The sequence below is a fragment of the Theropithecus gelada genome, chromosome 1 (genome assembly GCF_003255815.1).
Source record: "Theropithecus gelada isolate Dixy chromosome 1, Tgel_1.0, whole genome shotgun sequence".
Classification (NCBI taxonomy): Eukaryota; Metazoa; Chordata; class Mammalia; order Primates; family Cercopithecidae; genus Theropithecus; species Theropithecus gelada.
Window position 1 is genome coordinate 179,634,284 of NC_037668.1, and position 22,831 is coordinate 179,657,114.

The 22,831-nt window shown below is 35.1% G+C and overlaps 1 protein-coding gene across 1 annotated transcript in view; it reads right to left on the reverse strand.

The window, feature by feature from the left end:
- Positions 1 to 10,892: 10,892 nt before the first annotated feature.
- ODR4 (odr-4 GPCR localization factor homolog) overlaps positions 10,893 to 22,831 on the reverse strand; it is a 43,073-nt gene continuing 31,134 nt past the window's right edge. The window contains exons 14-15 of the mRNA XM_025377973.1: positions 12,585 to 12,695; positions 10,893 to 11,427 (exon numbers count right to left, since the gene is read on the reverse strand). Of these exons, the coding sequence (XP_025233758.1) occupies positions 11,360 to 11,427; positions 12,585 to 12,695 (179 nt within the window). The 3' untranslated portion in view covers positions 10,893 to 11,359. The remainder of the gene's footprint in view (positions 11,428 to 12,584; positions 12,696 to 22,831) is intronic.

Below are 22,831 nucleotides of genomic sequence, written 5' to 3' on the forward strand. Positions count from 1 at the left end.
CCTTTTTAATTAAGGATTTTTTTACAGTGCTATTTTGGGATCAGAAGTTCCATAGTACAGTACAAAATCTAGCTTCATTTAATGGCGTTAAGTAAATAAAATACCTATAAAAGATTTTTACAAAGATGAAAAAAGAAGGAATAATGTTTCTGATTATTGAGATAAAGATAATAGTTATTTACCCAAATATCTACTCTATGCATCCTTGTGAATAATAATCAAAGTCTATTTCTATTATATTAATAAAATTTGAATCTATTTAACAAATCTTTGCCCTTACAATACAAACTGTTATAAAAATCCAATGAAGTAATGAATCTGAAACACTTTCAAAATGGCAAAAACAAACGACTGTAACTTCTAACTCTACTTTCATCCTTTGTTCTTAACAATAAATCAATACCTATTAACATATTAATTTACATTTTAATATGTTATAAATTTTATGAGACCTCATTGACCACCTTTGATTAATATTCATTAATAGACTTGATATTTCCAACATAATTATTTATTAGGTTAAAGTCAGAAATCAAGAACAATTTACCAGATATTTATTGTGCATTGGCTAATTTATATTTAGACAAATCTTTTAGGTAAGAGCCAGCAAACATAATGACATTATATTATAATAGGGCTTGATTATTCCTAACTATATTGGTGATGTATTCATGAACCTATTGACTATTGAGGATTGTAGGGGTAGGTAAAAGACATTTTATTTGTCCCCAGAATTGTCACAGTGAAAAAGAGGAAGACAGAGGCACTATAAAAGACAGACTGTGATAAGAGTCATATGTGGATTATTTTTTGTGTAATAACTATTTCCTTAGGGAACTTTTTTGTCTCTTCTTTCTCCTAAAGTTTACAGGCATATCTTATTTTATTGTAGTTGGCTTTATTGCACTTCACATATACTGCAATTTTTAGGAATAGAAAGTTTTTGACAACCCTGCCTCAAGCAAGTCTATCGTAATTTTTCCAACAGCATATGCTCATTTTCTGTCTATGTATCACAAATTGGTAACTCTTGTAATAATTCAAACTTCTTCATTTACATGATATCTTTTTTTTTTTTTTCTTGAGACAGAGTCTCAGTGTGTCACCCAGGCTGGAATGCAGTGGCACAATCATGGCTTACTACAGTCTTGGCCTCCCAGGCTTAGGTGGTCCTCCCACCTCAGCCTCCCAAGTAGCTGGGACTACAGGCATATGTCAACCATACCCAGTTAATTTTTGTTTGTTTGGTGGTGGTGTTTTTGTAGAGATGAGGTTTCATCATGTTGCCTAGGCTGGTCTTGAACTCCCAGGCTCAAGTGATTTACTCACCAAAGTGCTCGGATTATAGGAATGAGCCACCATGCCCAGCCTCATTATAACTGTTACAGTGATCTGTGATCAGTGACTTTGATGTTACTATTATAATTGTTTTGGGGCTCCATGAACCATGCCCATATAAGAGGGCAAACTTAATTGATAAAATTCTGTGTGTTCTGATTACTCAACCACTCAGTCGTTTCCCTGTCTTTCTCCCTATCCCTATTCTCTGAAACACAATATTATTATTACTAGGCCGGTTGATAACCCTACAATGGTCGCTAAGTGTCCAAGTGAAAGAAAGAGTTACATGTCTCTCACTTTAAACCAAAAGCTAGAAATGATTAAGCTAAATGAGGAAGGCATGTCGAAAGACAAGACAGGCTGAAAGCTAAGCCTCTTGCAACAAAGAGCCAAGTTGTGAGTGCAAAGGAAAAGTTCTTAAAAGAAATTAAAAGTGCTACTCCGGTGAACATATGAATAAGTGAAATAGCCTTATTGCTTATATGGAGAAAGTTTGAGTGGTTTAGATAGATCAAACCAGTCACAACATTCCCTTAAGACAAAGCCTAGTCCAGAGCAAGGCCCTAACTCTCTTTGATTCCATGAAGACTAAGAGACGTGAGGAAGCAGAAGAAGTTTGAAGCTAGCAGAAGTTGGTTCATGGGGTTTAAGCAGAGAAGCTATCTCAATAACATAAAAGTGCAAGGTGAAACAGCAAGTACTGATGTAGAAGCTGCAGCAAGTTATCCAGAAGATCTAAATAAGATAACCAATGAAGGGCGCTAAACAATAGATTTTCAATGTAGATGAAAGTCTTCTATTGGAAGAAGATCCCATCTACTTTCGTAGCTAGAGAGGAGAAGTCAATGCCTGACTTCAAAGCTTCAATGGATAGACGGACTCTTGTTTTAGGGGCCAATGCACCTGGTGACTTTAAGTTGAAGCCAAAGCTCCTTTGCCATTCTGAAAATCCTAGGGCCCTTAAGGATTATGCAAAATTGACTCTGTCCATGCTCTATCAATGAAAAGTAAAGCTTGGATGATAGCACGTCTGCTGTCCTCATATTTTACTGAATATTTTAAGCCCACTGTTGAGACCTAATGCTCAGAAAATGATTCCTTTCAAAATATTATTGCAAGAGCTCTTATGGAGATATGCAAAGAGATTAATGTTTGTTTCATACCTACGAATATAACATCCATTCTTCAGCCCATGGTTCAAGAAGTAATTCTGACTTTCAAGTTTTATTATTTAAGAAATACATTTTGTAAGGTGATAGCTGCCAATGATAATGATTCCTCTGATGGATCTGGACAAACTAAATTGAAAATACTTTGGAAAAACTTAATCGTTCTACGTCATTAAGAATATTTGTGACTCATGGAAGCAGGTCAAAATATCAACATTAACAGGAGTTTGGAACAATTTTATTCCAATCCTCATGAATGACTGAGGGGTTCAAGACTTCAGTGGAAGAAGTAATTACAGATGTGGTAGAATTAGCAAAAGAACTAGAACTAGAAGTGGAGGCTAAAGATGTGACTGAATTGGTGCGATATCATGATAAAACTTGAATGAATGAGGAGTTGTTTCTTAAGGATGAGCAAAGAAACTGGCTTCTGGAGATAGAATCTACTCCCAGCAAGGATGCTATGAACACTGTTGAAATAACAACAAAGGATTCAGAATAACACACAAACTTAGTTGATAAAGAAGCCGTAGGGTTTGAGGGGACTGACTCCAATTCTGAAAGTTTTACTGTGGGTAAAATGCTATCAAACAGCATCACCCGCTACAGAAAAATCTTTAATGAAAAGAAGAATCAATTGATGTGGCAAATGTCATTGTCTTTTTTAAGAAATTGCCATGGCCATCCCAACCTTCAGCAACCACCACCCTAATCAGTCAACAGCCATCAATATCAAGGCAAAACCTTCCACCATCAAAAAGATTATGATTTGCTGAAACGTCAGAGGATTGCCACTTTTTTTTTTAGCAGCAAAGTATTTTTAAATTAAGGTATATACATTGTTATTTAGACATAATGCTATTGTGCACTTACTAGACTACAGTATAAAAGTAATTTTATATGCACTGAGAAAACAAAACAAATTGTGACTTGATTATGATAGCTTAGTATTGGTGGTCTGGGACCCTGCCCACAATATCTCTGAGGTATGATTGTATTTTCAATCTTCTTTTTTTTGACATATACTAAAAATGTGTAGTTACAAATCTCCATTAATGACTGCCATCAATTCTTTTTCTCTCTACAAGCATGTGCCACTTCCCCAATGAGATATGGGCTACTTTTTCCCCTTCTATGGAAACTGGGCTGGACCTGTGTTTGCTTTGACCAGTAGAACACAAAGAGTGACGTTCTGGGACTTCTGAGAAGACCAGGCTTTAAGAGGACTAACGGTTTCCACTTCTTTCATCTCTGAACATTGAATCTTGGAACACTCCCTTTTGGAATCTAATCACCATGCTGTGGGAAGCCAAGCTCTTTGGAAAAGTCACATGAAGGAAAATTAGATAAACTGTCAACCATGTGGATGAACTGTCTTGGATATCATGGCCTTTAGATAACTGAATATCCCACCCAGCATCATGTGGAGCAGGGCCACCCAACTGGGTCAGTTAAGCTCTATCTATACAAAGAGTCATGAGTTAACAAAATGATTGGTTTAAGCCACTAAGTTTTGAGCTTGTTTGTTGTGTAGCAAAAGATAACTGAAATAGAAACTGGTAGCTAGAAATAGGGTGCCACTGGGTCAAACCCAAAACTTATGTAGCCTCAACTTTGGAATTGAACAGGAAATGCAGACAGTGGTGGCTAGAAGATCAAAGAGAAAACAGGAGGGCAACACTTTCCTTTGCAGTAATGTGAAAGGTAGAACTAATAAGCTCATGGCAATTGCTAAAGGGAAAGCATAACCTAATAAATTTGTGAATCTATCCAAGGAGACTTCCAGGCAAACATTGAAAATGCCACCTGACTACTTCTAGCTGCCTATCATCAAATAGGAGAAGAGAAAAATAAACTAAATAAGAAACTGTTCAGTTTTGGAGCAAAATTTATAGAATATATAAAGCATGTAGAACATCTTTTCCAGCCAGCAAGAGGTTCTCAAGGAAGAAATCACCTTATGGCAAAGATCAAATCAAGAATTGTTAGTAAACCATAGAATTAGGATAATTTAGGATCAATGGTGCATCTGTAATATCCTTTAAGGTTTCAGAAATATTTAAGCCAGTGCTTCATAGACCTCTTAGCTAGACAAAAACACTTCTAAGAATCTTATGAGCACATTTTGTAGATCACTCTGCTTGATAATGGGTACCTAAGACTGTTAACGGTGCTGTTCCTCAACATCTCTCAGTTCAAATTGGAGAGAGGCCTGTCTTAAAGAGACGAGTATGGATTTTGTCTAATGGAGCAGATTATAATTCAATTCAAAGGGAACACAAGATGTTTTAAAATGAATTACATCAGCTTATACTAGAAGACAGAGACAGTTCAAATTGAAGAGTCTTCTGGGTCTTCAGCGTCCCCAAATCAGGAAGTGGTTTGAGAAGGCTACTCAGCTTCAAACACAAAGCCATTTCTCATGGAAAAGAATGACTCAGAGCAAAGTCGAGATCTTACAGGGAAGAACCAAGAGCTGAGAACCACTCTCAGGTAGAATTAGGCCCTAACTGACATACATTCTCTGCTCCCAGAATCATAATTAGACGTGCCCAATTGGAGTTCAGAATTGCTATGAACCATTCACTGCTATGTACCTCTCATTTTTCCTCTTTTTTAAACAAGAGTGTATATTCCCTGACTCACCATTGTAGGCTGGGTGAATATGAGAAAGAAAACTTGTCTAGGTGAATATGGGAAAGAAAACACATCTTCAGATTGAGGGAAACTGTAGTAAAGGCACCTCATATGTAACTGAAACTGGTTTAGATGATGAGATTCTGGGTCTTGAGCTTGAACCTGATGTCATATTGAGATGAGACTTAGTTTCCTGGGAGGTGGTGAAATAATTTTCCATCAGGAACATAAATTACTATGACCAGGGGGTACATTATAACTACCAAATATTTCTGCCGTTTCTTTCTTGCTCATGTATGCATGTCCCTTTCCCATCAAAAAAGGATTTGTTTGCTTTTTTTTTTTTTTCCTTCTTCAATCTAGGCTGGCCCTGTGGGTTACTTTGACCAATACAATGTGGTGAAAATAATGTTCTGGGACTTCCAAGCTAAGGCCCCAAGAGGACTTAGCTTCTACTTTCCTCTTCTTGAAATGCTTATACTTGGGGTGCTGCTTCTTGGATCCCAGCCATAAATGACAGCAAGCCCAGCCACCACGACTGGAAGAACTCCAAGTCCCATGGAGAAGCCACATAAACTGAGGTGTGGCAGCTGAATTCCCAGCTGATAGCCACCATTAACTGCCAGTCATGTGCATGAGTATCTCAGATGTTTCAAGCCCAGTCCAGCCCCTAGATAACTGCAGCTAAAGTCACCATCATGTGGAGCGAAACCACCCAGCTGATTCCTATGAACTCACAGCAATTATGAGGCAAGTGAAATGGTTATTTTAAGCTAATTAAGTTTGAGGGTAGTTTGTTAGTAACAGACAACCCCCAAAATTCATGTTAGTGCCATTAAGTAAATGAAATGAAGATCAAGAAACCCATTACTCAAGAACCAAAGTATCACTAATATTGTTTTATGTATTCATGTGTTACACCTTGCCACTATCCTGAATTTTATGACTCTTGTCAAAGTTTATCACAAATATACATATTCCTACATAATACAGTTTAGGTTTCTTTTACAGCTTTATAAAAACTGTAGCATACTGTACATAGACTTCTGAGACTTGCTTTATCATTTTTACAATTACTCTAGGTTGTTGCATGTAGGTCATTGTCCCTACTAAACAAAATTACAAAACCCCTAATTTATTTTTTGTTGTCAGTGGTCATTTGAGTGGTTAAAAACAGAGCTGCCACGAGCACTCTTGAGGTACACAGGTCCAAGAATTTCTCTAAGGCATTTATGTAAACGTAGACTGGTTAGGGTATGTGAATGCTTAACGCTAAGAGAGAGTGCCAAATTGCTTTCTGAGGAGCCTATCAGTTCAAAATCCTACCTGCAGCGTGAAAAACTGAGGCCCATCATCTTTATTGGTATTGTCATATCCTTTAATTTTTCAATCTATTGAATGCAAAATATTATTCATTATGGTTTTAATTAGCCAATCACTTAAGAGGTAAAACATCTTTTCATGTGTTCAGCCACATCCTCTGAAAATACCTGGTTTGTCTTTTGCTTATTTTTCTATAGGACAGTGATAAATAGAAGTGGTGGTCGGGTGCAGTGGCTCACGCCTGTAATCCCAGCACTTTAGGAGGCCGAGGCAGGCGGATTACCTCAGGTCGGGAGTTCAAGACCAGCCTGGACAACTTGGTGAAACCCTGTCTCTACTAAAAATATAAAAATTAGTCGGGTGTGGGAGCAGACACCTGTAATCCCAGCTACTTGGGAGGCTGAGGCGAGAGTATCACTTGAACCCGGGAGGTGGAAATTGCAGTGAGCCGAGATCACGCAACTGCACTCCAGCCTGGGCGACAGAGCGAGACTCCATTAAAAAAAAAAAAAAAAAAAAGCACAAGAAGTGGTGATAATAGCCACCCTTATGTTCCTGATTTTCAAAGTATACAACTTGGTCATGATGCAGTTTTAGTATGTCAACGTTTATTAATAGTGCTTTTGACTTTACAAGTATAAGTGCTATTAGCCTGTAATTTTCTTTTCTCCTACTGAATGTCTCTGATTTTAGTATCAGTAAGTTATATCAACCTCACACAATATGCTGGCAAGTATTCCCTCATTAGCTATTTTTGTCTGAAAGAGCTTGTATAAAATGTTGGAATTTTACCCCCCTTGAAAGAGGGGTAAAACTTACCTGTAAACCTGTGCCAGGTCTTGTCAAAAAGTTAATTATTGTTTACTATTCAACCTATGAGTAAGTATATTCAGCTTTTCTATTTCTTCTTGAGCCAATTTAAGTAAATTGCAATTTTCTGGAGTTTGGTCTATTTTGTCTAAGTTTTCAAATACATTAGCATTAAGATGTTCCTGGTAGTCACTTTTTCATCCCTGCTTTATCAATGGATTCAGACCGCTTTTTCAATCTTTACGTTGTTTGTGTCCCATTTCATCTTGTTCAATTATGCCAGTTTTACTGTTTTGTCATGAAAACAACTTTGACAAGTAATTCTTCATCATTTTCTAATTCATTGATTTATTCCCTTGCCTGTATCTTCTTGCTTCTACATTGCTTTTACTATTTCCTAAGTTACACATCTAGTCTTTTCCCTTAAGCATTTAAAGCCACTTCCCTCAAAGTGCTGTTTTAGCTGTAATACCCAATTAAAAAATATATATATATATATATATTACTTGTAACTAGGTTTCAAGTATTTCCTTTTTTCCTTTGTGACGATTTAAACATGTAAATGTAAGACTTTAAAAAATTTAACCTTTATTACTGACCTCTACTTGCTTCTGATTATCCATTTAATACCAATTATTTGATGTTTTGTAACTTGCTTACGCCTAAAATACATGGTCAATTTTTGCTAATATACAATGCTTAAGAAAAATATTCTCTGTTTAATACATTGTTCTAAATGTTTATTGACTCAATATTAAGAATGCTTTCACTAATTCTTTATCATTAATTAGTTGTTGAAATCTCCCATTGTTGTTCAATTTGTTGCTTCAGCCCTATTGTTGCTTCAGTTCATACATTTTGAGGCCATTTCATATGGTAAAGGCACACTGAAAATTGTTATATATACCTAGTAAATTGATCCTTTATTTTTAATGGACTTCTCAATCTTTAATATCATAAATCTAATTATTTTAATATCACTAAAGCTACATGAGTTTTTAGTATTTACCTACTTCATTTTTTAAAAATATTTACTTTCAACCTCCTCATATCTAATATTTTAGGTGTTTTAAAAAGCCTAGTTGGGTTTTAAAAAAAATCTGACCAATGCTATCATTTAATCGGGTAATTGTCTATTCATAATTAATATTAGACTTGTTATTATCTTACTTTCTAACTTCACTCCCTCACCTCCATTATTTCTTCCTTTATTTGTACTAGGTTATTGCATACCTATTCTGTATTTTAAAGTTCTTTTCCTTTGGAATGATTCATCCCCTATCTTTTTTTTTTTTTTTTCTTTGAGATGGGGTCTCACTCTGTCATCCACACTGGAGTGCAGTGGCACAATCTCGGCTCACTGCAACTGTCACCTCCCCGGTTCAAGTGATTCTCGCACCTCACCCTCCAGAGTAGCTGGGATTACAGGCACCTGCCATCACGCCCGGCTAATTTTTGTGTATTTTGGTAGAACGGGGTTTCACCATGTTGGCCAGGCTGGTCTCAAACTCCTGACCCCAAGTGATCTGCCCGCCTCAGTCTCCCAAAATGCTGATTATAGGTGTGAGCCACAGTGCCTGGCCAATCCCCTATCTATTCTTGTGGCAGTCACCCCTGAACTCTGATTACATATATTTATTATAACATAGTCAATTTTAAGGTTAAACAGTATCTTAACCAGTTTTCTGAATAAAAGAACCTCAGAACCCTCTAATTCCAATCACCCTTCTGCCAGCCAACCGCTATTATCCAGTTTTTCAATTATATCCTTATTTTAAAATTCCACATTATTAATGTTGCATAACATTTATTTAGTTTTACATTTGTTTACAATTTCTTATAAACACTTTTCATTATAATTGTTTTATCCAAACAGTTTAAATTTACTTATGCTAGTTTTTCAATTTCAGATCATCCTTTTAGAATCATTTTCCTTCTTGAAGATCATCCTTTTGTAGTCTCTTTCCTGAAGTTCTGCTGAGGATAACATCTGTTTTTCATCTCAGCCTGTGTTTGTTTCAGTTTCACTTGTTGCAAATTCTAAGCTAACAGTTTTTCTCAGAAGTCTACCCTCTTTTGGGTACATCGTTGCTGTTTGGAAGCCTACTAAGTATTTGACTGTCTTGCCTTCACTGATGATGATCTTTTTCTCCCCATGGTTGCTTTTAAAATTTTCTCTTTGGTATCTTATCATTTACAATACCTTGAGTCTAGGCCTGGATTTTATTTAAATATATGTTTGGTATATATTGTGCTTTCTGAAGCTATGAATTCATGTTTTTCCAACAAATTTGGAAAATTGTTTTATCTTTTCAAGTACGCCTCTCCTTCATTCTCTAAATTCTCTCCTTCTAGTACTCCTAGTCTTTATAATTCTTCCCTCCAACACTCTTAACTTTCTAATGTTTTCTAGCTCCTTCTTTCTCCTCGCTGCTCACTGGGTGATTTTAGATCCAGCTTATAGTTCACTTGTCTCTTCAGCTGAGTCTAATAAAATATTCACCATGTCTGAGGGCTTTTTTCTTATTTCAATAAATATTTCTCATTTCTAGGAATTCTATTTGTTTCTTTTTCAGATCTGCCTGTGGTTCCAACTTCATTCCTTATGTTGGTGATGAAACCTTGAAGAACTGAGTTCAATGTTTATTTTTTCTACAGCTTCCTTGTCATGTTAGTTTGTTTCAACTTGTGCCTGTGATCTCTAGTCATAATATAATACTACTTGATAACAATCTATAGGAATCTTGGAACTAAATTAGGAATGTTTCCCTCTTGCCTCTGCCAGGAGCTACAGCACTACAAACTGAGGGCCACTGAACCTTCTTTAACTGTCCTCTCTAGGGCAGCATCTCAGATTCAGATGTCTTCTTGTTTCTGATTTGAGGCAAACTGAATATGGCAGTGCTGCTATTGGTATCTGCCATCCAGACAAGCATAGTCCACTTGTATGGTCAATACAGTATTCATGACTCCTAACTTAAAATGCATCCATTTCTTGTGGCAGAGGAAAGGTAGAAGTATAGAAGTATGGTTCTTGAAAGTTCTCCTACTTCCTGTGAACCTATTCAAAAGCAGATTTTATTCAGAATCTAGTTGTTTGATAATATCTAGTCTAACATACCTGCTGGAAGCAAAGTCTTATTTTGTATATTAAGTATACTAAAACAGTTATATAGTAACCTGAGAAAGCACATATTTTATGTCATTTCTTACTAATGGGACCTCTCTGGAAAGGTTCCCTACCCCTTGATGAGAACAAAACACACAGTATATAGGAACTGAGTGCACGTCAGAAAACTCCTAGAAGATGAGCTTATCGTAAGGTTGTTGTTTCGCTTGGTAGAAATTTCTCCTGGTGCTCTATTACTAAGACGTTGCATCAACATTGACTGTTCAAATTACTATTTTTTTTTACTTTTTAAATTTACTTATTTATTTTAGAGACAAGGTCTCATTTTGTCACCCAGGCTGGAGTACAGTAGTGCGATCATAGCTCGCTGCGGCCTCAAACTCCTGGGCTCAAGTGATCTTCCCGCTTCAGCCTCCAAGTAGTTCCAAGTAGTTGGGACTAGAGCTGCATGCCACCATGTCCAGCTATTTTTTTTTTTTTTCCAGTAGAGACAGAATCTCATTATGTCATCCGGGCTGGTCTCCAACTCCCTCCTAGCCCCAGGTGATCCTCCTGCCTCAGCCTCCCAAAGCATTGAGATTATAGGTGTGAGCCACCATGCCTCTGTTCAACTTTTTAATGTCCTGATTAATATGTGATTCAGATTAGTAAGACTAAAATCTTGATCATATCCCATCATTTTGAACCTTTTAAAAAATAATAATGATTTGTTACATGCAGCTTCCATCTAGATGCATAACTTTATTTCTGGAAATGTGGGCCACCTACAATGTAAAGCAGACTAAACAAGGTAGCTTGTGATTTCATTTTAATCAGAAACACATCAAATAGGCATCATGGCAGCAGATCTGGCTGCTACTGTTTTAAATACAGATGGATTAACATCTTTATTATTCATAATTATCTGTCAATGTTCTCTGGATGATCAAGAAACTCTTTGTGCCTCACCCTAATCACTGAAGTAATGAAAGGAGATACCAGCAGCAAGCACTGCAACTGTAAATGCTGCAATCACACCTAAAAGTAAAACAAACACAGAACAGATGAAAATGAAATAAGCAAAAGAAAGGCCAAACTAATCCTAGGCTCTGAAATGTGGGTAACTGATGGGCCTAAAAAACAACAATACACAAACACACAAACACACAATCTTACATACACATATATATGTATATACTAAAAGGCAGCAATATCTTAGAGAAAAATATAGTCATAAGTTGAAAAACTAGACTTCGAATGTTGGACAAAGTATCTTTCTTGCACAAATGTGCACTGAGACGTATCTAAGAGAAAAAATAACAAACACTTTAAAGGGCTTATATAAATATTTTTATTGGCATACCAGCTGTCTTATGCTACTTAGGTTAAAAAAAAAAGGCAGTTCCAGTAGGCAGCAGTTCTCAACCATTATAATGTAAAGCCACTTGTGTAACTTGTGTAGCTACTGAAAACTGCAGAAGTCCATGTTCAACCATTATAAAATCTAAGATTTAGTATGTCTAAGTTGTAACTTTTATTTTTTCCTTATTATAGTAAGCTAAAGAAAGAAACTGGCCATAGTAGTCCAGACAGACAGACACACACACGTACAAAAAAATTAATTAAATTTATCTAATGAATGACAAGAACTACAATTAAATCTTCTGGCTCCTAACTCTCAGTCAGAAGTCTTAATACTTAGTATTTCTCAAATTGTTACCCCATTAAACAATAGTCTGCATGTTCCTTGTTCAAAAAGTCTGAAAATGTTAAAATAATTCTGCATTTCTTAGAGCCTTTAAAATATTAAAATACATTATAAAATTCCTGACTTGAATTTGACATTTTTTGTCATAGAACACACATCAAAATCTCCTGTGATAGTAATTCTAGGAATACCAGTTTGTAAAACATTAGCCTTACTATACTAACTGATTCCCAAAACTCTGCATTTTTTTCTTTTAAGAATGTTTTAAAAATTAATAGGATGTGTCATCTTTGAGGGCACTTGGATGACAATGTATGAATTATAAATCTTTCTATCTCTAGGGCCTGGCACTTTCCATAATACCCAATAAATACTCTTAAGTCTAGCAATCTTAAGAAAGCGAAATGAAATACAAAAATTTTAAAGTAACAAGAAAACTCAAATCTAAATATGTTTTCAGTGTTATAAAAGAAGTAAAATTAAATACCTATGTTTTGCTGAATTTTCAATAACATTGTAGTTTTAACTGGTTGTTTTGGTTGTTCATCATCTGTGTTGTCCAATGAAGCTTGACTATTCATAGAGGAACTCATACAAGCTGAAAGAGTATAATAATAATAAATTTCACATAAAATAAGGATTAACACATGAAACTGAGTTTTAAAGAACATTATAAAAACCATACAATCAACACCATTTTCATTCTACTTGTTTTTTATATAAAAATGAATTTGCTCATTATCAATTGTAGGTGAATTAAATTTAATAGAATATATGTCAAATTGACAGTTTTCAAAACAATGTAGCTTTATCATTGAACTAAAGCAGAGGGCCACACAGCCAGTTCTGAATGACTTTCAAAAATTGTAATTTGTTGGTCAGGCGTGGTGGCTGACGCGTGTAATCCCAGCACTTTGGGAGGCTGAGGCAGGCAGAGTGCCTGAGCTCAGGAGTTCAAGACCAGCCTGGGCAACATGGGTGAAACCCTGTCTCTACTAAAATACAAAACATTAGCCGGGCGTGGTGGCATGCACCTGCAGTCCCAGTTACTTGGGAGGCTGAGGCAGGAGAACTGCTTGAACCTGGGAGATGGAGGTTGCAGTGAGCCGAGGTCATGCCACTGCACTCCAGCCTGGGTGAAAGAGTGAGACTCTGTCTCAAAAAAATAATAATAATAATAATAATTTGTTTACTATATAGTAGTAAATTTATACCAAAATTCATAGCAGAGTAAACTTCACTCCTGAGATTTACTTTTTTTTTTTGAGACAGAGTCCTACTCTGTCACCGAGGCTGGAGTGCAGGGGCATGATCTCAGCTCATTGCAACCTCCGCCTCCCAGGTTCAAGTGATTCTCTTGCCTCAACCTCCTGAGTAGCTGGGATTACAGCTGCCTGCCACCACACCCGGCTAATCTTTGCATTTTAATTTATTTTATTTATTTATTTGAGACAGAGTCTTGCTCTGTCGCCTAAGCTGTAGTGCAATGGCCTGATCTCGGCTCATTGCAACCTCCACCTCCCAGGTTCAAGCAATTCTCCCGCCTCAGCCTCCCGAGTAGCTGGGACTATAGGGGTGCGCCACTACGCCCCACTAACTTTCGTATTTTTAGTAAGATGGGGTTTTGCCATGTTGGTCTGGCTGGTCCCCAACTCCTGACCTCAGGTAACGCGCCCACTTTGGCCTCCCAAAATGCTGGGATTACAGCCATGAGCCACCACGCTTGGCCTAGTTTTTGTATTTTTAGTAGAGACAGGATTTCGCCATATTGGCTAGGCTGGTCTCCAACTCCTGACCACAAGGGATCTGCCGCCTTGACCTCCCAAAGTGCTGGGATCACACAGTGGGTGGGAGCCACCGTGCCGAGCCTAATTTATATCATTATTGGTGGTTTTAGCAATTAATAATTTCAAATAATTAGATATTAATAATAAAACCAGTGACTAGCACATTGCAGTACATGGGCCTCTGGCTCATGACCTATTTTTGTAAAAGCTTTTAAACTAAAAATCTATTTTTTTATATTTTTAAAACACTGTAAAAAAAAAAAGAATATGTGAAAAAGACCTTATGTGGCTCACAAAGCCTAAAATATTTATTTGCACAAAAAAAATCTGCTGACTCTTGATCCAACTTGAAATTTAAACTATGATAAAAATTTTGACCTTAAAACAACTCTGAATGGTAAGCAAGGCAAGGACATCATCACATTTTACAAATGGAAAACATAACCTGGAAGGTTAAAGTGCGTATTTGACCATCACAAGCATTTGACTGATGATTTGGACACAAGTTCTCTTTCTACTTCATTATGCTGACAGCAATTTATGTAGGTTAGCCTATCTGAATTTATTTAATGCTCAATGAAAGTGTGTGAACTGATAACATCCTCAAAGACCACACAGGCTAACAGTTTTCAATTTTTTTTCTCCTAGGACTGAAGAATCCTACGAAAACAAAGAAAATCTGACAGAAATTCCCAGTGTGTAAAAAAGATGAAAGCATGCTAGCCAGGCTGAAGCTGGGAGGGAGGACTCCTGGAGTCAGACCAGCTCCTTACTTCTATCCTAGAGGTGACAGAAGAATGCTACTCTATAGAACTCTAGGGAACTAGGTTATGAAAGCAACTACTTTAGATTGATCTGTTTATTTACCCTCACCACTCCCCCAAAAAGAGAGAGAGAACTCAAGAGAGATAGTAAATATTATTGTTTAAATTTAAAGTAAAATAGCTTATTGTTGAATTTACAGTGTTCTTACAGACATCTTCGCACCCCAATATACTAGCACAAGTTCAAAAGAATGACATATAAACTTACTGAAATAAGTATCTATGATATCAAAACGGATGAAAAAGAAAAAAAAAATACCTACTTGTCATTAATTTCTCATAAAGTTTGATTTTCATAAATAATTCCTAGTAACTCTCTTATTAGAATCAAGGACGCCACCATTCTTTTTTTTCTTCAAGTATACAACTAAAATACTTTAAAAACAAAAAACAAAAACACCCTCCCCGCCTTTTTTTTTCTATTCTCACATGAAACCAGTCACAAAGAACAACAAATTCTTATGAACTGTCTCTAGGAATATCTAGTTTTCTATATTTCCAATTTCTAGGTTTCTCAAGGGCTATAATACCTCGGTTCCAGACTGTATTAGCCTAGTAATTTAAAATTTCTTCCAACTTCAGTCCATAGGTCTAAAAGTTGAATGGCTAATACAATTTTACGTTAAATAAAAACAAAAACAACATTTGGCTCTATGAGCAAATATCTCTGTTAAAAAGGTATTTTTTGGCTGGGCACGGTGGCTCACGCTTGTAATCCCAGCACTTCGGGAGGCCAAGGTGGGCGGGTCACGAGGTCAGGAGATTGAGACCATCCTGGCTAACATGGTGAAACCCCGTCTCTACTAAAAATACAAAAAAAATTAGCCGGGTGTGGTAACAGGTACCTGTAGTCCCAGCTACTCAGGAAGCTGATGCAGGAGAATGGCGTGAACCCAGGAGGCGGAGCTTGCAGTGAGCCAAGATAGTGCCAGTGCACTCCAACCTAGGCTCCGTCTCAAAAAAAAAAAAAGGTTTATTTTTTTTCCCCCATATTTGGGCCAATAAAATCCTTATATCAGATAACAAACAAAAATAATGGATGGTGTGAATTATACCTATTTGCTATAGGAACTTTATTACTTGAATACTTGCATACAAAAAAAAAATTGTTTTAGTTGTCATATTACTTATATATTTAACATTGAATATTACATATGAAGATCATGCTCTAGAAGATCGTACTCTGCACAAATAATTTACTTTTATAAAAGGCATTCCATTGCCCTGCTATTTCCATTTTTAAATCTGTCATATAAAATCATGTGGTTTGATACAAATTTGAGATGATTTTACTGAAGCAGAATGTTTTTCAATAATGAAAATAGCAATTTATTTGTTTATTTTTGGTGGAGGCTTGTAGGATTTTTAAATCAAATCTCAGGCACTGTGTTATTTCACCAATATTTTAATATATTACATGAAATTTAAATACAAATAACACAGTGATTCAATACAACATTAGATTTCAACCATTCCTTAAAACCAAGTAATTTTAAATTCAGACAAATCGAAAATTGATCATTTTTGTTAAGAAAGTATTCTTCTTGAGCAGCTGTCAAAAAGATAGACAAAACAAGGGCTGTGAATGCATGCAAAAGTTGCAGACATGTTCAGATTTCATTCCAAGCTGCTGATAGGTAAGAAGGACTATTTAAAAGCTTAAAATGAAATGTTAAGACTTGAACTCCTTCGTTGGCTGTGTTCTTCCTATCCCTAAATCCTAAATTACTGATGTATAATTATAGTCAGCGATGTAGCCATAAAATTGTATCTTCAGTATTACTCATTTTTCTTTTATAATTGTCAATGTTTAACCAAATGACAAAAATTAATTTCAGCTCTGATATTGGCAAAGATGAGGTTCACCAGATTTTAAAGGTGTGACTTCAAAATTTTTTAGATGGTACTGTTGATAAAAGTACATTGAAATTATTAAGTTAATGTCAACTAGGAGATGACTAACACAGCTAAGAAATTTTAAAGCCAGTTATCCCTCACCTCAAGTGAGTCATTTTGACAAACAAATTGTTCCTCATCTCTTAAGTCATTTAAAAGTATGTTATTTTAAGACACTTACTTGGCAAATATGTATTTTAAACATAGCAACTATTTGGCAACCATACTATAGAACAGAAATAAGTAATAATCAGGTAAATAATATAAGTTGAGCATCCCTTACCTGAAATAATTTTTTTTTTTTTTCAAATTTTGGATTATTTGCATTATACTTACTGGTTGAGCATCCCTAATCTGAAATCCAAAACCCAAAATGTTCTAATGAGCATATTTCCTTTGAGTATCATGTTGGTGCTCAAAAAGTTTCTAATTTTGGAGCATTTTGTGTTTCAGACTTTCAGATTAGGGATACTCAACCTGTAATGTTAAATACTTAGAAGATAAAGCAAAATGTTTATAGCAAATTTAACGTTCTTAAATGTGTAGTAATTGATTCCAATTTCTGAATTTGAACATTTGAGCTCCACTTTTTTGTGGTTTATTTTATATGGAAACTCTAATTTCAAATATTTAGGAAAACTTACACATATTATAAAACATTTTCATACTTTAACATTAATATTTTTCATTACAAGTCAGAGGTTCAGTATTTAAAAGCCTAATAATGTGTTAATATCATCTCTGTTTAGAAAGTATTTTCCCTAACAGTTTTACCAAATTCTCACAGCAACCCCAAGAGAATCTAGGACTCAGAGGGGACTTCTTTAAGGTTAGTTCTAAGTGGCAGGCCTGGATTCCTGGACATTATCTTCGTAAAATTGTGGCATCTAATATCTTTGAGTAAATGAATAAATGAGTAAATGAGTGAATAAGTGCATATAATTCTTTAAAAAAAAATAGGATGTTTATGTAAAGGCACTTAATTTTTCTATTAAAATGTATGTTTTTATTCTATTGTTTGAGAATGTGTTCTTTATAATAAATATGCATAATTACTAAATCATTCCTTCCAATTTAACAAATGCTTGATGAAGCAAAACTAATATGCTTCTAGGTAAGTCATATTCTTGGTTGTAATATATCTCATACCAGTGTTCAATTCCTAAAAAGCTACTTTTACTTGTATTCATCCTTCAAAATGAACTCAAATGTCACCTGCTCTAAGCAGCTTTCCCTGAGTCCCTTACAGAGATAGTGCCTCTGCTAAGAGTTCTGACGCTTCTCTGTTCATTCTTGTTATAGAGTTATTAGTGGTTTTAGCAATTAATAATTTCAAATAATTAGATATTAATAATAAAGCCACAGATCAGCACATTATAGCACATGGGCCACTTTGTTTTGGAATAACTCATTTCTTTGCATTTTCCATTGCACTGTGGGCTTCTTGAGAGTCAGGACTGTATATTTTATCTGTAGAATCCTAATACATAATAGGCAACCAAGAATAGACATCACTCGCTCACTCACTCACTCACTCGAGATTCATGTAAGTTTCAAAAACAGGGCAGAGTCCTGAAAGGATCATACCTACCATACTGAAATATCTTCAATATGTTATACAATATTAGAAAAATGTATAATATCATCTAGAAACCATGAGTTTAATATGGCATACATGTAAGTATACACACCTAAACTTTCCAAATTGCTGTTTTGCTTCCTTTGTTCTTGTGATATTAAACTCTTCCTACTGTTAATCCATCTCTATACTAGACTGTCAGCATAAAAAAGAGAAATATAGACAGTAAATAATTTTTAACTACAGTGTGAAACATATAACTAAGTTTTAATATTAAAGGTTTATGAAAATTAAAATCCATAAATCAGACATATGTATTAATATTTATATATTATCTAAGATTTTAAAGTTATTTTAAGGTATTTCATATTTACTGGTTCATGCGAATATTTAACAAGGTGCAAATAATGCTAATGATAAAGTTTACTGAGGGAACTCAAGAAAGAGGATTAAAATATATTTAGTATATATATAAACAGTTCATTAGAGAATAGCATTTATATCTGACAATAATGGATAAAAAGTATATTGTTTTGAGGCTAAAATTAAAACTTTTATTTATTTGCAAAAGTAAACATCATTCAAAACTATGAAACTTTCAACACAAGAAACATTATACACTGTATAGAGCATCAATTTATAAAACTGGTATGTGCTTTCAGTGACCTTTCAGTTGAAGTGAAACATAAAAGTAGTACAGGTTGAGTATTCCTTGTCCAAAATGCTTGGGACCATAAGTGTTTCAGATTTCAGATTTTTTTGAATTCTGAAATATCTGCAGTACATCAATTTAGCATTCCTAATCCAAAAATCCAAAATCTGAAATGCTCTACTGAATATTTCCTTTGAGTATATCGGTGCTCAAAAAGGTTCAAATTTTGGAGCATTTCAGATTTTAGATTTTCAGATTAGGGATACTCAACTGTAATAAAGAATACAAAAAGGGAAATAATTTACTAAATTTTTTTTTTTTTTTTTGAGGCAGAGTCTTCACTCTGTCGCCCAGGCTGGAGTGCAGTGGCGCGATCTCGGCTCACTGCGAGCTCCGCCTCCCGGGTTTGTGCCATTCTCCTGCCTCAGCCTCCCAAGTAGCTGGGTTTACAGGCATGTGCCACCATGCCCGGCTAACTTTGTATTTTTAGTAGAGACGGGGTTTCTCCATGTTGGTCACGCTGGTCTTGAACTCCTGACCTCAGGTGATCCACCCGCCTCAGCCTCCCAAAGTGCTGGGACTACAGGCATGAGCCATCGTGCCTGGTCCACTAAAATTTTAATATAGGAATGCCAAAACTTTGTTACTGTATATTGTAGATTTCTGGTAATGCCTATAATAGAGACTTTTTTCTGATTAAATTACTAACCAAATCACTGGAGACCCTAAAATTCTCATCACTAATCTTGATGGAGTACTTAGGTACTCTTAGGACCTTACTACATTCTCTGCATAACTAATCACGCATATACATTCTATCTTTCCTCTAGGCTTCTAAAGGAAAGCAATCAAGTTATTGATTCATATCTATTATATTGTCTGGAACAGAGCGTAAGCTTAATAAACATCTGATAAATAGACATACTAAATGCTGTAAACTAGATTAAAATTTCTGGGACAACAACTAGTGCTACATATTTTCATATAAAAGACATAATTTCATGTCTTAAATGTTCAATACTCCTGAAAATGTTCTGAACTATACATTCTCAGCCATACATCTACGAATATTATAGCCTTTTTAAACCTTCAACATGTTCAGTATACTATACTACACAAACCTTAAAAACCTTGTCTGTCCAGGCATAAGCTTATAATTTGTCAAGTATAAAATAAATGTGAAAACAAGATGTGCTGTAGTTTCCTAAGAATCATTTATTCAGTATTTATGAATCAGTAACAAATACTTAGGAACACCTACTATGTTTTAGGCACAGATAAATAAATACTCTACTTACTTTCAAAAATCTTATAGTCTAATGTGAAAGATCAACATTAAATATGCAATTGATGATTTAAATAATTACAAGTATGTAAAGTATTATAGAAGAACAGCATAGAAGAGCGAACTACAAGAAAGTTTAGTGAAGGAGTTTACCTAGTTTGAACTAGCCTGAAGTTAGTAAAAACATAGTATCTACACCGACATTTTTTTAAAAACTCTATTGGCTGGGCGTGGTGACTAACACCCGTAATCCCAGCACTTTGGGAGGGTCACGAGGTCAGGAGTTCAAGACCAGCCTGACTAACATGGTGAAACCCCATCTCTACTAACAACGCAAAAATTAGCCAGGCTTGGTGGCACACGCCTGTAATCCCAGATACTCAGGAGGCTGAGGCAAGAGAATCGCTTGAGCCTGGGAGGTAGAGGTTTCAGTGAACTGAGAATGCGCCTGTGCACTCTAGCCTGCGAGACAGAGCAAGACTCTGACTCAAAAAACAAACAAACAAACAAAAATCTACTTAGCTCCTTGAAGACAGGATCAGCATTTTGTTGTTCTTTGGATCCCAATCCACAGGACTGACAAAATAAATAATTTATTCAGTCAACAAATATCTACTGACAACCTATGACGTGCTAAGGCTAAGCTCTTAGTAAAGTGCTAGAAATATAACAGTAAGCAAGAGAGGCAAAGGCCCTTTTTGCTCTCTCAACAGATGTTTGCTGAAATGCAATGGTTAAATATAATGGTTTCATGAGAATTCAAATTTATTGGGTTTTAGTTTTGGTTTTGGGAGGCTGTCATGCCAGGTTGCCATAGTTACCTCTTAGGAATACATTACAGTGGTCGAAGCTACTTAATTTTTTTTTTTTGTTTTTTGAGACAGGGTCTTACTCTGTCATCCAGGCTCGACTGCAGTGGTGTAAACATGGCCCACTGAAACCTCTAAAGCTAATTTTTGTATTCTTATTGTAGAGACAGGGTTTCACCATGTTGCCCAAGTTAAATTTTTTTAAATGTCTTAGCAATGTAAAGAAAGAAAATTAACCTCTGTTATTAACTGTTTGTTAAAATATAACTTAAAGAGAACTGAATAAAATAGTGTTAGTCTATATACTTGTGTTTAACATACAACATGAAATTAAATGAGTTAAAAATACTTAAGACAGAAATATTTTTAAGAATTATTTTAAAAACCTAGATGAAATGACTCTCCCTATTCTTTTATATCTGACTTTTAAAGTAACTTGTGAATGGGGCAAGTTTTGCATAGAGTGCTACCCTTAGTCATTCTTAGTTTAAGAATGTGATATGCACTAAGAATGTGACAAGTAATTCGAAAAATTATATATAAACATGATATATATTTATATTTTATATTTTTATAAGAAAACATTTTTATATATTGTTTATATTGTATTTTATAAACATATTCACATACATAAACATATAAACATGTTTCTAAATATAACTTATATTTATATATAAACATAAAAATGTTTATATTACATGTTTATATACATGTATATGTTTATATTATATATAAACATAACATACATTTATATTATGTTTATATAAACATGAGATCCAAGATTCCAGCCAACAAATGAGAAATTATATTGACATAATCTAGATGAAATTAAACCAAGATAATGTAACATCATCCATTTACACTTGAAAATGTTTAAAGGGATGGAATGAAGAACGCCAGGCTAAAATATGTATCTAGATCACGGAAAGTAATAGTACTATACTTCATTATTTAGCTCCCACAGAAAGGCAGTAAAACAGAATTTTTAGGAAAGAGGCACAGACTCTAAAACCAGACTGCCTAAGTTTAAATTCCAGCTCCACCATTATGAGCGATGTAACTTTGAAAAGTTACCTGGCCTTTCTGAGCCTTAATTCTCTCATCTGGAAAATAGGATTAATAATATTATTTACATCAGAGGCTTGTTATAAGGAATGATAATTTGGTATTTGTAAGACTCTTAAAACTGTGCCTGGCAGATATATAAATAATGGCTGATACTAGTTTTAGAGCATTAGCTTCATCAGGGTAACATATTTCAAGAAAAGCAAACCAGAGTATATTTAAGAAGTAATTTTTAATTTTTCTTAGTTACCAACTCTTTGAAAGCGATAGACCTTTTCTTCAGAAAAAAATCATACAATTACTTTCAAGTGGTTTGTCAACCTTCTAAAAGTTCAGCTCTGACACCAAAGGTTTTGGAGCTCACAGGTTAAAAATTCCTAATCTACTGGAAGGCAAACAAGGAGGTAAGAAAAAAATGTGGTCTGGAAACTATAATAAAAAGAACAGCTTAAGGTAGATGAGAATATAGGGCTTTGAAATATTTAGAATATAACAGTTGCTCTCAAATTTAAAGCATGGTCTCAACGAGGAAGTGGTACTCATGTTTTATTGGTGTGTATTACTGAAAGAATAGGTTACAGGGAGGCAGATTGGTATGTAAAATGAAGAATAGAAGGCGAATAGAACTATATCTGCTAGGGACATAGTTTTCAGTATTAACAGGTTAAATTAGGTCAATTCGAATAATCCTACCAACACTATAAGATCTATTCAACAACAGAATGGCTCAAGAACTATTGCTAGAAATTAACGATAGACAAGTGAACAAAACAAACAAAAATCCCTGTCCTCGTGATTCTAAGTTTCATTGGCAGAGATAACGCAGTCACTAACCAG